The following is a 16,628-nucleotide window of genomic DNA, read 5'->3' as shown; positions in this document are numbered from 1 at the left end:
GAAAACGCAGCTCTGGGGGGAAGAGGCGGGACTTCAAAAAGGATTGCCTCCGGAAGACACCACAGCGCCAGACGCGTCCCGATTGGCAAAATACTAGTGACCTTCACTGATTGGTCCGTAGACCCGGGAGTCACGGAAGGAGGTGGGCTTTCAGGGAGTCGGGCGGGGTTTTTCTACCTAGGCGGGAACTCAAATATCATTTTGATTGGCAAGAGCTGAGCCCAGAAACGAGACTTGCTCTGATTGGTCAAGCTACTGCGTTTCCGCGCGGAGATTGCCTGGCAGAAAGGCAGGGGCGGTGCCAGGAGAGAAAGCTTCGTGGTTTGGTCTCAGGAAAGTAACAGGCGCCGCTTGAGAGAACTGCGGTCCTGTCGGAAGGTAACCTCGGGTGCAAACGACCATCGGCGGCGGGCGAGCGGTACGCTTGGCGTCCGGGCCTTCCTGGGCCCGTCTGAGGAAACTTGCTGCTCGAGGCCAGGCTGCCCAAGACCTGTCCCTTTTTTTCTATACTGGCTCCCACATCCGGGTTTTTCTCCAGGACGGCCCTTCGGATGCATGGGCCAATGGGAGTCGCCATTTAGGGCGCTCCGCCCACGGGGTCGCGTAGAGCATCCTGGAAGTCGTAGTAAATCTCTCGAGAGTTCCCTCTGCACGCGGGCTGGAGAAGCGGGTCCTACGCACGCTTTGTTGCCCGCGCTTTCCCTCGGTCCTTCCCCCTACTCCCGCCTTACCTGACTTCCTTTTGGGAGGAAGATCCTTGAGCAGCCAACGGTGGGACAAAGGATTTGGCGAAACCCAGGGCTAAAGTCACGTTTTTCCTCCTTTAAGCCTTACCTCAACACTTCACTCCATGGCAGTTCCCGAGACCCGCCCTAACCACACTATTTATATCAACAACCTCAATGAGAAGATCAAGAAGGATGGTGAGTTCTCGGGATAGTCCGGACTCCAGACTGTCCCGCACGGGCTGGTCCCTCTTCCACCCCCTGCATCCGCTTCTCTTTCCTCCAGCCAAACTTCGAGTTAACCCCTTGGCCTTTACACAAACTACTTCCTGTCTTCAACACTCCATTAGTTCATCTTACACTCTGCCCTTTAACCTGGTCACTGTTGCTCATCTTACAAGGTTTGAGGTCACAGGACCCTTCCTCCAGGAAGCCTTCCCTTGTCCCTTCACGTGGCTGCCGCTGACTTCCCATACGCTGAGGCCATCTCCCATCACGCCCTGATTCCTCTGAGCTGTCGTGGGGCTCTCTCTCCTCCCAGTGGCCTTTGAGCTCCGTGAGGGCAAGGACTGGGGCTTTCTTGGTCACCGGCTTTTTCAGTGATCAGCTCACAATGAAAATGTGCCGTAATGGTGGCTAACGCTCTGTATCATGGGCTGGTCTGTGTGCTTTATATAAATCTTGATTACATTTAATTCTCACAACAAGCTTGTAGGAAGAAGGCTGTTGTTATTCCCATTCCTCAACTAACAAACTGAGGCAGGGCGCGGTGGCTCACCCCTGTAATCCCAGCACTTTAGGAGGCCGAGGCGGGCAGATCACCTGAGGTCGGGAGTTCGAGACCAGTCTGACCAACATGGAGAAACCCTGTCTCTACTGAAAATACAAAATTAGCCAGGCGTGGTGGTGGCGCATGCCTGTAATCCCAGCTACTCTGGAGGCTAAGGCAGGAGAATCGCTTGAACCCGGGAGACGGAGGTTGTAGTGAGCCGAGATACACCATTGCATTACAGCCTGGGCAACAAGAGCGAAACTCCGTCTCAAAAAAGAAAGGAAAAAGAAACCGAGACAGGGTTATGTGACTTGCCCAGGGTCACATAGCAAGTAAAGTGGTTGAAGCCACCGGTGTAGAATTTTGCTTAAGAACCCAATTTTTGGCCGGGTGTGGTGGCTCAGGCCTGTAAGCCTAACACTTTGGGTGGCAGAGGCAGGAGGATCACTTAAACACAGGAGTTCAAGATCAGCCTGGGCAACAAAACGAGACCTTGTCTCTACAAAAAAAAAAAAAAAAAAAGGCTGGGCATGGGTGGGGTATGTCTGTGGTCCCAGCTACTCAGGAGGCTGAGGTGGGAGGATCGCTTGAGCTAGAGAGGTTGAGGCTGCAGTGAGCTATGATTGCACCACTGCACTGCAGCCTGGGCAGAGCAAGAACCTATCTGAAAAAAGGAAAAAAAAAAAAAAAAACTCAGTTATTGAAATCGGAAAGACCCTCTCACGTTCTCAAGTAAATTATCACCTTTATTGAATCTCATTTTCTACATCTAAAAACTGAGCAAAATCATAATACCTTTTTTGCATGGATGTTGGGTGAGATTAAATTAGCTAAACCTTGCAGTATTTCTTTTTTATGGTAACTGGCAGCTAGTAAGGGCTGGATAAATGTTAGCTCTTATCGCTTCAAGAAAATTGTCAGGAGAACTGAAGGAGCTTACTGGGATTCAGTTTGAGGTCACCAGTGAAGTTGCTCTTGAAGAAGGCAAAACCAGCAGCCGGGGCACTGGCTCACGCCTGTCATCCCAGCACTTCGGGAGGCTGAGGTGGGCACATCATGTGAGGTCAGGAGTTCAAGACCAGCCTGGCCAAGATGGTGAAACCCCGTGTCTACTAAAAATACAAAAATCAGCTGGGTGTGGCGGCGCACACCTATAGTCCCAGCTACTCGGGAGGCTGAGGCAGGAGAATCACTTGAACCCTGGGAAGCAGAGGTTGCAGTGAGCTGAGACTGCACCACTGTACTCCAGCCTGGGTGATAGAGACTCTCAAAAAAAAAAGAAAATAAATAAAACAAAACCAGGAATGTGAATTTTGCATATGCTTTTAGAATGTGGTGCCCAACCATTATTGGGCAGTGCTGGGGACACACTGGTGACATAGAACGCTGGTTCTTTTTTTTTTTTTTTTTTTTTTAAAGATGAGATGGAGTGTCGCTCTGTTGCCCAGGCTGGAATGCAGTGGTGCAATCTCAGCTCACTGCAACCTCTGCCTGCCAGATTCAAGCAGTTCTCTGCCTCAGCCTCCTGAGTAGCTGGGATTCCAGGCACCTGCCACCATGCCCGGCTAATTTTTGTATTTTTAGCAGAGACAGGGTTTCACCATCTCGGCTACGCTGGTCTCGAACTCCTGACCTTGTGATCCACCTGCCTCGGCCTCCCAAAGTGCTGGGATTATAGGCGTGAGCCACCGCGCCCGGCCGGAACCCCGGTTCTTTAGGACAGCGACAGCCCAGAGTAGTCAGGGCCATCATGCAGGAAGCTTAGACAGAGTGTTGAGGGCTGAGATTGGGACCTTAGAAAGACAGAGGGATCCATTCAGCTTCCTGGCAAAGGAGACATTTTGGAGAGCCTGCCAGGTAGAGGAAGCAGTATTTATGTTACATTGAGGGAGAAGAGTGTTACTAACTTGGGCCAGCTTGTGTAGATGTTTAGGGGTAAAAGAGCCTGGCACATTCTGGGTATTACAAGTAGTTTTGTGGGCCTGAGGCCTAGAGGCCTGTAAATCATGGAGAAACTTCCAGCGAGCTGTGCACTGGTGGCTCATGTGCACTGGTGGCTTGTGGCTATGAGGCTCGTGGCTATGAGGCGTCAGACTTTGCCCTGAGGGTGTTGGGGAGCCAGCTTGCTTCCCTGTCCTGGTTGCCTCCCTGATGCACTATCCTCCCAGCGGTGGAGGGTAAATGCGAATGGGCAAGAGGAGGCTGGAGAGTAGAGAGAGGCCCAGAGCCCAGTGGAATGAGTGAAGTCTGAATGAGATTCATGGGGATGGAGTATGGAGAAGAAAACCAGAAATGTTACCCCCAGGAGAATTTTTGACTAATTGCTTAAAAACAAGTTTGACTGCTGTCCCTGCCCCCACCCAGCCTGCACACATTTTCTTGCCTCTTTCCTAGTCTAGTATCTATTTTACCAAGTGGCTTCTGCTTCAGCTCAACGTATTTTTTTTTGAGACGGACGTTCGATCTGTTGCCCAGGCTGGAGTACAGCGGCATAATCTCTGCTCACTGCAACTTTTGCCTCCCTGGTTCAAGCTATTCTCCTGCCTCAGCCTCCCAAGTAGCTGGGATTACAGGCGCACTCCACCACGACTAGCTAATTTTTTCTTTCTTTTCTTTTCTTTTTTTTTTTTTTTTTTTGGCCTTTTTAGTTGAGATGGAGTTTCACCGTCTTGGCCAGGCTGGTCTTGAACTCCTGACCTCAAGTGATCTGCCTCAGCCTCCCAAAGTGCTGGAATTACAGGCATGAGCCACCATGGCAGGCCAGTTTTTATGAAAGTTGGAGTCCAGGCCAGGCGCGGTGGCTCAAGCCTGTAATCCCAGCACTTTGGGAGGCGAGACGGGTGGATCACGAGGTCAGGAGATCGAGACCATCCTGGCTAACCCAGTGAAACCCCGTCTCTACTAAAAAATACAAAAAACTAGCCGGGCGAGGTGGCGCCTGTAGTCCCAGCTACTCGGGAGGCGGAGCTGGCAGTGAGCTGAGATCCGGCCACTGCACTCCAGCCTGGGCGACAGAGCGAGACTCCGTCTCAAAAAAAAAAAAAAAGAAAGAAAATGGGAGTCCAGTGGCGGGATCATGGCTTACTTCAACGTCTGCCTCCCAGGCTAGAGTGATCCTCCCACTTCAGCCTCCCAAGTAGCTGTGACCATAAGGCATGCGTCATCATGCCTGGCTAATTTTTGTATCTTTTGTAGAGACAGGGTTTCACCATATTGCCCAGGCTGGTCTTGAACTCTTGAGCGCAAAGGATCTGCCCACCTCGGCCTCCCAAAGTGCCGGGATTACAGGTGTGAGCCACCATGCTTGGCCATCTCAGCCATCTACTTTGCATAAGACATTGGTACCCTTTGCAGACCTGAGTGGTGAGAGGGAGTCCATCCTTGTTGACCTTGAATCCCACTTGCTGTCAAGTGATGTCCTTTGCTGGTGAGATGTGGTGGTACCGGATTCAGATGGAATTCGTGGACTGGGCTCTGCCATGCCCTTGTGCCCTCCAGATTGTTGTACTGGTCCAGTGAGGAATCCTCTGAGAACCTGTTTCCATTTGAGTAAAACTGGGACAGTCATAGTTGCCACTTAATGGGGTTGCTGTGAGGAAGTTACCTCTATAAAGCATTTGATGAGGGTGCGATGGCTCATGCCTGTAGTCCCAGCACTTTGGGAAGCCAAGGCAGGAGGATCACTGGAGCCCAGGAGTTCAAGACCAACCTGGGCAACATAGGAGATTGTATCTACAAAAAAATAAAAAATTAGCTGTGCGTCGTGTTGTGTGCCTGTAGTCCCAGCTCCTTGGGAGGCTGAGGTGAGAAGATTGCTTGAGCCTAGGAGGTTGAGCCTGCAGTAAGCTATTATGCCACTGAACTCCAGCCTGAGCAACAGAAGGAGACCCTGTCTAAAAAAAGCACTTGATGGTATCTGTAGTCAAATGTTTGTAACCAAGTGTGGTGGCACACTCCTGTAATCCCAGCACTTTGGGAGGCCAAGGTGGGCTAATTCCTTAAACTCAGGAGTTCAAGACCAGCCTGGGCAACATAGCAAGACCCTGTCTCTGCACAAAATCCAGAAGTTAGCTGGGCATGGTGGCATATACCTGTGGTCCCAGCTACTCAGGAGGCTGAGGTGGAAGGATCGCTTGAGTCCGGGAGTTTGAGGCTACAGTGAATCATGATCGTGCCACTGCACTCCAGCATGGGTGACAAAGTGAGACCTTGTTGCCAAATAAAAAAAAATAAATATGTGTGATGGAGTCTGTGCTAGGCATGGAGATACTGCAGTAAACAAATGGGACAGGCTTATTGCTCCTCAGGCAAGATAGACAAGTTAACGTACCATGACAGGAGGCGGGAAATAGTCATGAAAGAAAAGGAAGTAGAGTAAGAATGACATGGGAAGACATTTAGACATGGTGGTCAGAGGTGGCAACGTTTCCTCTGAGACTTGGGTGACTAGAAGGCGGCCGCCATGTAAACCTCAGGGGAGGGATGTTCCAGGTAAAGGGAGCAGCCAGTGCAAAGGCCCTGGGGCAGAATGGTTGTGTCAGACCTAGGGGCCAGTGTGGTTGGGGACTCAGGAGCACAGTGGAATGTGGGCAGGAATGAGTTGGGGGAAATCTGCCAGGGCCACGTCATGCAGGCCTGTGTCAGGGTGCTGGTGGCAATGAAAAGAATCACTCATATTTACTGAGTCTTTACTATGTACTGGATGCTGTCCTGAGCACTTTGCATGTATGTGCACATGTTCGTTATATAGCAGCTCTCTGTAAGCACATCTTACAGAAGAGTGTACTTGGCTACTTGAGTGGTTCCTGGCCGCTTCTGTGATTGTTAGGTCTTGAGAGATTATGGACCCGAGGCATTCTGGGTAGCCCGTCAATTGGCTGATGGTCTTCTATCTGGGCTGCGCTTCTTCTAACAAGGGGAGCTCAGAGGTCTTTTCTTTCCCCACTGCAGAGCTAAAAAAGTCCCTGTACGCCATCTTCTCCCAGTTTGGCCAGATCCTGGATATCCTGGTATCACGGAGCCTAAAGATGAGGGGCCAGGCCTTTGTCATCTTCAAGGAGGTCAGCAGCGCCACCAACGCCCTGCGCTCCATGCAGGGTTTCCCCTTCTATGACAAGCCCATGGTGAGCATTGTGGGTACGGAGGCTGTGTGGGTGTGTGAAATGTTATAGGAGACTGGGCGGGCCTGGATTAGAGGAGGGGATATTAGGGTTCATTCACCAAGGTGAGACGGGACCAGGCTCCCACTGCGCCTTGCCTCCTTTAAAAATCTTTTTTTTGGCGGAGTGCGGTGGCTCATGCCTGTAATCCCAGCACTTTCGGAGGCCGAGGCAGGCAGTTTACCTGAGCTCAGGAGTTTGCGACTAGCCTGGGCAACACTGTGAAACCCCGTCTACTAAAATACAAAAATTAGCTGGGCGTGGCAGCATGCGCCTGTAGTCCCAGCTACTCAGGAGGCTGAGGAAGGAGAATTGCTTGAACCTGGGAGGCAGAGGTTGCAGTGAGCCGAGATCCTGCCACTGCTCTCCAGCCTGGGTGACAGAGTGAGATTGTCTCAAAATATGTATATATATATATATATATATTTGGCTGGACATGGTGGCTCATGCCTGTAATCCCAGCACTTTGGGAGGCTGAGGCGAGTGGATTACCTGAGGTCAGGAGTTCGAGACCAGCCTGGCCAACGTGGCGAAACCCTGTCTCTACAAAAATACAAAAATCAGCCGGGCATGATGGCTGGCACCTGTAATCCCAGCTACTTGGGAGGCTGAGGCAGGAGAATTGCTTGAACCCAGGAGGCGGAGGTTGCAGTGAGCCAATATTGCACCACTGCACTCCAGCCTGGGTGACAGAGCAGGACTATATCTCAAAAAATAAAAATAAATTTAAAGAAATCTTAAAAATTTTTTTTAAAATTTATTTATTTTATTTATTTATTTATTTTTGATGAGATAGACGATGCTATCTCCCCTGGAAATGCTGATTTTTGTATTTTTAGTAGAGATAGGGTTTCGCCATGTTGCCCAGGCTGGTCTCGAACTCCTGAGCTCCAGTGATCTGCCAGCCTCAACCTCCCAAAGTGCTAGGATTACAGGCGTGAGCTACTGTGCCACACTAAGAATGTTTAACATACCTTCCCCTACTGAATAAGCACCATGAAAGAGGGGTTTTTGTCTATTTTTTTCATTGCTTTATTCCCAGAGCCTCGAATTGTGCCTGGCATCTGGCAGGTTCTTCTTAAACAGCTAAGTGAATGAGATTGAACCTGGAAAACTGAGGTGTATTCTTGTGTGATAGGAAATCCCCGTGCACTGCACTCCTCTCCTAGCATTGTCTCCTCGGGCTTTTGGCCTGACGTTTATTGCTGTTCCAGCTTCCCTTGAAAATACCAACAGCCTTTCTACTGAACACTTACTTATTGTGTGTCAGGTACTGTTCCAAGCACTTTAACTCATTTAGTCCTCATAACAGTCCTTTGAAGTGGGAGGTATCATAATCCCCGTTTTTCAGACAAGGAGGTTAAGGCCAAGATATTTATATTTCTGTGTTTCTCAGTAAGCTCCTGATAAGGTCTGATTTTTTTGTTTTTTGTTTTTGTTTTGTTTTGTTTTTTGAGACAGTGACTTGCTCTATCGCCTGGGCTGGAGTGCATAGGCGCGATCTCAGCTCACTGCAACCTTTGCCTCCCGGGTTCAAGCGATTCTCCTGCCTCCTGCCTCAGCCTCTTGAGTAGCTGGGACTACAGGTGCATGCCACCATGCCCAGCTAATTTTTGTATTTTTGGTAGAAATGGGGTTTCCCGGCCAGGCGCGGTGGCTAGTGCCTGTAATCCCAGCATTTTGGGAGGCTGAGGCGGATGGATCACGAGGTCCGGAGTTCGAGACCAGCCTGGCCAAGATGGTGAAACCCTGTCTCTACTAACAATACAAAAATTAGCCGGGCATGGTGGTGGGCGCCTGTAATCCCAGCTAGTAGTGAGACTGAGGCAGAATTGTTTGAACCTGAGAGGTGGAGGTTGCAGTGAACTGAGATCTCATCACTGCACTTTAGCCTAGGTGACAGAGCAAGACAATGTCTCAAAAAAAGAAAGAAAGAAAAAGAGAGAGAGACAGAGACAAAGAAATGGGGTTTCGCTGCAATGGCCAAACTGGTCTCCACCTCCTGACCTCAAGTGACCTACTCCCTTTAGTCTCCCAAAGGCCTAGGATTACAGGCATGAGCCACAACACCTGGCCCCTGATAAAGGTCCAGTTTTGAATCTTGGCAATTGGGCTCTGAATCCACGCTCTTAACCCGTTCTGCTCTCTGTTTTGGTAGCGTATCCAGTACGCCAAGACTGACTCAGATATCATTGCCAAGATGAAAGGCACCTTCGTGGAGCGGGACCGCAAGCGGGAGAAGAGGAAGCCCAAGAGCCAGGAGACCCCAGCCACCAAGAAGGCTGTGCAAGGCGGGGGAGCTGCCCCTGTGGTGGGGGCTGTCCAGGGGCCTGTCCCGGTAAGCCAGGCCCTGGAGACCAGCCCTCCCACCGCCAGGCCTTCCTCAGCCACATGGACTGGCTTTGGGACAGGGTGGGGAGAGTTCTCCACTTGGAGCTTCAGACCCCTCCTTTCTGTTTCCTTATAGAGATGTGTGTCTCTCTTTTGGGGTGTTGAGCACCTAGATGATGCTATATCCTCTTGAAACGCTTGTTTCCTCCTTGTGAATGTTTCTCAAGGTCTTTCTTCATGGCTGTGACTTGGTTTCGCTCTCTCCATGGCCTTGATTTTGTCGCCTGTGTCTTGTAACTCATTGTGCATGTAGAAAGTCCAAGTGTCTACTAAGCAACTGTTAGGATTAATAAGTGAACTTCATTTAGAAAGGTTGCTGGATATAAGGGCAATATGGAAAAAATTAGTTTTATTATTTATTAATATTATTTTTGAGACATGGTCTCACTGTCACCCAGGTTGGAGTGCAGTGGTGCCATCACAGCTCACTGCAACCTCCGCCTCAGCCTCCCTAGCAGCTGGAGCTGCCGGTGCGTGCCACCCCACCCAGCTCACTTTTGCATTTTTTGTAGAGACGGGGCTTAGCTGTATCATCCAGGCTAATCTCAAACTCACTGTCTCAGCCTCCCAAAGTGCCAGGATTACATGCATGAGTCACCATGGCCGACCCCCAGTTTTATTTTTATATGCCAGTAACAGACAAGTAGACTTCACATTGAGAAGTAGCATTGAGGGGTAAATCCAACAAAAGGTTTGCAGAACGACTACACTGAAATCACAGAACGTAGCTGGGAGAAATCAGAGACTCAGCAATGGATAGAAGGGCTCAGTATAGTCAAGAGGTCAGTTCCATCCAAATTAATGAATATTCAACGTAATTGCAGTCAAAATCCCAACAGGTATTTTGGTAAACACTGGACACTGATTGGCTCTTTGTAAATGTGTGGAAAGACAAGGCTAAGCCAGGCGAGGATAATAAAGCACCCGGACCTGCATGACCAGGGGAAGCTCCAGCAAGCAGGCCAGACCCAGTGGCTCATGTCTGTAATCCCACCACTTTGGGAGGCCAAAATCGGAGGATTTCTTTTTTTTTTTTTTTTTGAGACATAGTCTTGCTCTGTCACCCAGGCTGGAGTGCAGTGGTGTAATCTTGGCTCACTGCAAGCTCCACCTCCCAGGTTCACGCCATTCTCCTGCCTCAGCCTCCCCAACAACTGGGACTACAGGTGCCCGCCACCATGCCCGGCTAATTTTTTTGTATTTTTAGTAGAGACGGGGTTTCACTGTCTCGATCTCCTGTTTCATTGTTAGCCAGGATGGTCTCGATCTCCTGACCTCGTGATCTGCCCTCCTTGGCCTCCCAAAGTGCTGGGATTATAGGCGTGAGCCACCACGCCCGGCAGGAGGATTTCTTTAGGTCAGGAGTTCAAGACCAGCCTCCATAAAATAGCAAGACCTCATCTCTACAAAAAATAAAATAGAGAACCGGGTGTGGTGACTCATTCCTGTAGTCCCAGCAGCTCAGGAGGCTGAGGTGGGAGGATTGCTTGAGGACCGGAGGTCGAGGCTGCAGTGAACAATGGTTTTGCCACTGCACTCCAGCCTGAGTAAAAGAGTGAGATCTTGTCTCTTTTTTTTTCTTTTTCTTTTTTTTTTTTTGAGAGAGAGTCTCAGTCAATCTGTCTCCCCAGGTTGGAATACAGTGGTGCAATCTTGGCTCACTGCAACCTCTGCCTCTTGAGTTCAAGTGATCTTCTCCCTTGGCCTCCCAAGTAGCTGGGTCACAAGCATATGCCCCCATGTCTATGTGCAAAAAAAAAAAAAAAAAATCTGCAGCAACCAACCAGGATGATATACAGTTGGCAGAAGGGTAGGAAGACAGACAAAGGGGAAAGGATATGAAGAGTCTAGGCACAGCCACACTTGTACAATTACTTGATGTGTGATGAAGGTACCACTGCACTTGACTAAGGAAAGGAATTTTTTCCCCTAGTTCATGATGTGGGGCAGTTGGATATCTGCAAGGAGAAAAAATTAGCCCTATCTCATACTATATGCAAAATATAACTTGAAGTGAATTGCAGATCCAAATGTGACAACTCACAAAATATAGCTTCTTTTTTCTCTTTTTTCTTTTTTTTTTTTTGAGACAGTCTCGCTCTGTAGTCCAGGCTGGAGTGCAGTGGTGCAATCTCAGCTCTCTGCAACCTCCGCCTCCTGGGTTCAAGCGATTCTCCTGCCCCTGCCTCCCGAGTAGCTGGAACTACAGGCGCGTGCCACCACACCCAGCTAATTTTTGTATTTTTAGTAGAGACGGAGTTTCACCATGTTGGCCAGGCTGGTCTCGAACTCCTGACCTCAAGTGATCCGCCCTCCTTAGCCTCCTGAAGTGTTGGGATTACAGGCGTGAGCCACTGCACCCGGCCCTCACACAATAAAGTTTCTAGAAGAAAACAGGAAAATGTCTTCTTGACCTTGGTGAGGGCATGAAAAGTGGAAACATCCTGTTTTCCAAACAGGATACAAAAAGCACTGAGTACAAAAAAAAGATGGACGAACCAGGCCCACTCCTTAGGTCTCTGAGCCTCCATGTCTCTCTGGCTTTCATGAGTCTCGTGGCTCTGGGTGATGCTCTATTCGATGCCACTCACACTTTCTCCAAGTTGGTGATGGTGTCTGGATTACTGTAGACTCCTGTTATTAACTTCTCTCCTCTTCACTGCACCTAGTTTTCTGTCTACTTTTGACTTCAGATTGTGTTTCCAGCCGGAGTGTGCTGCCTGCCATCTGCACCTGCCCTGAGTGTCCCTTTCCATCTCTGCCCTCCTTTGTTTTGGTTTTTGTTTTTGTTTGTTTGAGACAGAGACTTTGTTGCCCAGGCTAGAGTGCAGTGGCGTACTCTTGGCTCACTCCAAGCTTCTCCTGCCAGGTTCAAGTGATTCTCCTGCCTTAGCCGCTGTAGTAGCTGGGATTACAGGTGCCCACCACCACGCCTGGCTAATATTTGTATTTTTAGTAGGGATGGGGTTTCACCATGTTGCCCAGGCTGGTCTCAAACTCCTGACCTTAGGTGATCTGCCTGCCTCGGCCTCCCAAAGTGTTAGGATTATAGGAGTGAGCCACCGCGCCCGGCCTACCACACGTTTCTTTCTGCACCTGCCCTGACTGTCCCTTTCCATCTCTCCCCTCTTTTGATTTTGTTTCTTAAGATACAGGGTCTTGCTCTGCCTCCCAGGCTGGAGTGCTGTGGCACAATCAGGGCTCACTGCACGCAGTCTTGACCACCTGTGCTCAAGCGATCCTCCTACCTCAGCCTCCCTCCCATTCTGTGGCTGGGTGGTCCCTGGAGGGTGATGGCCAGGAGGCATCTCCATGGAAACAGACCTCAGAACTCTGCCAGCATTTAACTCCCAAATAGCATTGAACTCTTTCTGATTTAATATCCCACTAGACCCTGGGTTTGTTTTGTTCTGTCCAGCCCTCTCTGGGTGCCTTTTTCACCTCTTTCTGGTTGTTTTTCCTTATATCTCTCACCTGCTGGGTTTGCTCTGATGGCCTCTTCTGTGCCTCCTGGGGCTGCTGTAACCACACTGTGTCCTCCCTCTCTCCACAGGGCATGCCGCCGATGACTCAGGCGCCCCGCATTATGCACCACATGCCGGGCCAGCCGCCCTACATGCCGCCCCCTGGCATGATCCCACCGCCAGGCCTTGCACCTGGCCAGATCCCACCAGGGGCCATGCCCCCGCAGCAGCTTATGCCGGGACAGATGCCGCCTGCCCAGCCTGTGAGTATCTAGTCCCACCCCACCAGGTCTCATGTAAATAGTCAGAATACACAACTAGAGAGGGACCAATCTGGGGGCTGTTGTAGGTTGGGTGGTCTGGGCAGGCCCCCTGAGGAGGTGGTACTGAATGAGGAAGTAGCAGTGGGGGTGGGCCCTGGGCAGAGAGGAATTGGCATCTGGTTGGAGGGTCTGGAAGGTTAGGGTAGGCTGGAGTGGTGCCAGCACCTAGATTGGTTCCACGAGCTATTGAGCGCCTGCTTATGTGCCAGGCCCCGTTCTGCACTGTAGGGCTGCAGCAGGGACAGACAGAAACCTCTGCTGTCCTGTGGCCCACAGTCTGTAGGGCCAAAGAGGTGGGAGGCAGACAGGCAACAATATGTGGTATGTTGGGAGAACGTACCAGAATGAATTCAAGCAGTGTGAGGGATGGAGGAAGGGGCAGCACTAGGGGTCTCCCACTGGATTCAGGGCTCCTGTGCTCACTGACTCCCCTACACCCTCGCAGCTTTCCGAGAATCCACCGAATCACATCTTGTTCCTCACCAACCTGCCAGAGGAGACCAACGAGCTCATGCTGTCCATGCTTTTCAATCAGTAAGTGGGGCCTGTGGCTGGGTGGTCCCTGGAGGGTGATGGCCAGGAGGCATCTCCATGGAAACAGGCCTCAGAACTCTGCCAGCAGAGCTCTGAGCCAAGTGAGGCTTTGCAGGAGGGACAGCGACCAAAGATGTGAAAGGAGGAGGCTGTGGCTGGGCCCATGGCCTGTGGGGGACGTGGGGATGAGGCTGGAAAGGTCTCCATGGCCAGGGCTTGCCGGCTTTTTTCAGCCTTAATTGAGGGCTGAGGGAGTCCGGCTCTGGGCCTCATTTTCCCAGCCCTGAAAATGGGGGCATGCAAGGTAAGGTACACGTAAAACTACATTGAGATGTCCTTGAACACTAGTTAAGACTGGCAGAAGTCAGCGTGCTCAAAAACAGCAAGTGTGGGAGATGGGGATTTGCGAACTGTTGTGCCTGGTGTCAGGGTGGAGTCCGGTGCAGCCAATGTGTAGAGGGGCTGTTCACCGGTGTTGAGTGAAGTTGTGCGTGTGGGTGAGTTCATCTGGTGGTTCTGTTTCAGAGGCTGTGAGTGGAGCATTCATCACAGTGTTTGTGGTGGGGAGTTGAAGGCTGTCTGGGAGAAGGGATGGGCTACATGCAGTGTCTCACCATGCTGCACTGCATGGCACTTGGAAGAACGGAGAGCGCAACTTTATAATAGTGCCAAGAGGAGATTGTGAGAACCTGAAAAATGTAGAAGAACAGTACCACATGTGCAGCATGTCCACAAAGCTGTATATTTTGTGAGAATGCCAATGGAAAAAAGGATATCCAGTAAACGTGAGGATGTTTGCTTAATGGAGAAAGAAGTATGGAATGAGAAGAGGGAAATTAGAAACAGCAGATCAGAAAAGTTAGGGTAAGGCCGGGCGCGGTGGCTCATGCCTGTAATCCCGGTATCTTTGGAGGCTGAGGCAGTTGGATTACTTGAGGTCAGGAGTTCGAGACCAACGTGGGCAACATGGTGAAACCCTTTCTCTCCTAAAAATACAAGAATAAAAATGGAAAAAGTGAGGATAGGCCGGGCGCGGTGGCTCAAGCCTGTAATCCCAGCACTTTGGGAGGCCGAGACGGGTGGATCACGAGGTCAGGAGATCGAGACCATCCTGGCTAACACGGTGAAACCCCGTCTCTACTAAAAAATACAAAAAACTAGCCGGGCGAGGTGGCGGCGCCTGTAATCCCAGCTACTCGGGAGGCTGAGGCAAGAGAATGGCGTGAACCCGGGAGGCGGAGCTTGCAGTGAGCTGAGATCCAGCCACTGCACTCCAGCCTGGGCAACAGAGCCAGACTCCGTCTCAAAAAAAAAAAAAAAAAAAAAAAAAAAAAAAAAAAAAAAAAAAAAAAAGAAAAAGTGAGGATATCAGTCATTATTGGTATGGCGGGTGGGTTATGATTTAGGAAGGGCCCAGGGGACTGCGGTGTACTGTTTCTTGATTTAGGTTGCAGTTGCGTGGGTGTTTGTGTTTAAATTTTTCATGAAATGCTATGTTGACATTAGAGTTTTTCAACTTAGTACTATCTGCGTTTTGGGCTGGATAATTCTGAGTAATGGGGCCCTGTCCTGTGCATTGGAGGCTACTTGGCATCATTTCTGGCCTGTGTCCACTTGATGCCATTATGTTAGGGAGAAATGCTGAGTCCCTGAGGTCTGTCATTCTCTTTCAGATTCCCTGGCTTCAAGGAGGTCCGCCTGGTCCCTGGGCGGCATGACATCGCCTTCGTGGAGTTTGACAATGAGGTACAGGCAGGGGCAGCTCGTGATGCCCTGCAGGGCTTTAAGATCACGCAGAACAACGCCATGAAGATCTCCTTTGCCAAGAAGTAGCACCTTTTCCCCCCATGCCTGGCCCTTCCCCCGTTCTGGGGCCACCCCTTTCCCCCTTGGCTTAGCCCCCTGAAGGTAAGTCCCCCCTTGGGGGCCGCCTTGGAGCCGTGTGTGAGTGAGTGGTCGCCACACAGCATTGTACCCAGAGTCTGTCCCCAGACATTGCACCTGGCGCTGTTAGGCCGGAATTAAAGTGGTTTTTTGAGGTTTGGTTTTTCACAATCATTTGTCTGTTTGATTTTCTTGCTCTTCATGGTTCCTTTCCCTCCACTTCAGCAGCCCATCCTGGGTTTTTGGACCTCTTGGCATTTTGAGGTTTGCAACCTTGGGGAAGCACAGGATAGTGTAGTGATATTGTTCAAACTTGGGTTACAATTACTGCTTTGGCAGTTTTGTATATTATCCCAATTCACAGCAGGAAATGGAATCCTAGGTCAGGAAATGGAAAGTCAGGGCTGCCACATACAGTTAGGCAGGTTGGGTACTGCACGAGAATGTTACATGTTTACGCCACCAGTTTTCTAACAGATGACAAGAGTGTTAAGGAAGAGGTGTTTCTTCACCTTTTTCTACTCTTCACAAAAGTGCAGCCTATTGTAGCAATGGCCCTACAGAAACCACAGTAGAAAGGAATTTAATACAGGAAACTTGGTGCTGCTGAAATCACAGGGAGGGTGAGTGGTAGGAGTGGCAGTCTGGGTTTGAGAATCCTGAATTTGAATTTGCAACCCCTGAATGAACTCCTAGCTAGAGTTCAGCGGGATGCCACTGTGACTTCCAGCAGTGCCTGGACTCATTTTGTCACTCCTGGGAAGCTACTGACTTGACGCTGGTATGAGGGGTATGGCCACCTCACACACAGGTGATCTACTTTCCTGGCCAGTGGCCAGCCAGGAGCCTCAGGCAGGTGCCTGACCCCAGTTCCCCTGCAGTGTTTAGCTGCAGGGAAGTCTAGGATATGTGACTTCTGGCTGTACAGCCACATACCCAGCTGCAACTCTGGATAAGAAAGGGTGATTGGGGCCAGGCACGGTGGCTCATGCCTGTAATCCCAGTACCTTGGGAGGCTGAGGTGGGCAGATCACGAGGTCAGGAGTTCAAGACCAGCCTGACAAACATGGTGAAACCCTGTCTACTAAAAAATACAAAAAGAATTAGCCAAGCATGGGGGTGCGTGCCTGTAATCCCAGCTACTCAGGAGGCTGAGGCAGGAGAATTGCTTGATCCTAGGAGGTGGAGGTTGCAGTGAATCAAGATCGAGCCATACCACTCCAGTCTGGGCCACAGAGCGAGACTGTCTCAAAAGAAAGGGAGATTGAGTCAGGCGTGGTGGCTCACACCTGTAATCCCAGCACCTTGGGAGGCCGAGGTGGGCAGATCACGAGGTCAGGAGTTCAAGACCAGCCTGGCCAACATGGAGAAACCCC

The 16,628-nt window shown here is 50.4% G+C and overlaps 1 protein-coding gene across 4 annotated transcripts; it reads left to right on the top strand.

Moving 5' to 3' along the window:
* Positions 1 to 35: 35 nt before the first annotated feature.
* SNRPA (small nuclear ribonucleoprotein polypeptide A) lies at positions 36 to 15,423 on the top strand. Of its 4 annotated transcripts, XM_025366914.1 has the most exons (7): positions 306 to 378; positions 829 to 923; positions 6,448 to 6,620; positions 8,815 to 8,994; positions 12,601 to 12,774; positions 13,280 to 13,368; positions 15,042 to 15,423. In XM_025366914.1, the coding sequence occupies exons 2-7, from the start codon at positions 851 to 853 to the stop codon at positions 15,199 to 15,201; spliced, it is 849 nt and encodes a 282-aa protein (XP_025222699.1). In that variant the 5' UTR covers positions 306 to 378; positions 829 to 850; the 3' UTR covers positions 15,202 to 15,423. The 4 variants fall into 4 exon arrangements, with proteins under 4 accessions (XP_025222700.1, XP_025222698.1, XP_025222701.1 ...); XM_025366915.1 differs by having other exon boundaries at positions 36 to 923; positions 6,448 to 6,557; XM_025366913.1 differs by having other exon boundaries at positions 36 to 923.
* The last annotated feature ends 1,205 nt before the right edge of the window (positions 15,424 to 16,628 follow it).

Source organism: Theropithecus gelada, chromosome 19, assembly GCF_003255815.1.
Source record: "Theropithecus gelada isolate Dixy chromosome 19, Tgel_1.0, whole genome shotgun sequence".
NCBI classification, from domain to species: Eukaryota; Metazoa; Chordata; class Mammalia; order Primates; family Cercopithecidae; genus Theropithecus; species Theropithecus gelada.
This window is presented reverse-complemented; position numbering and strand designations above follow the sequence as displayed.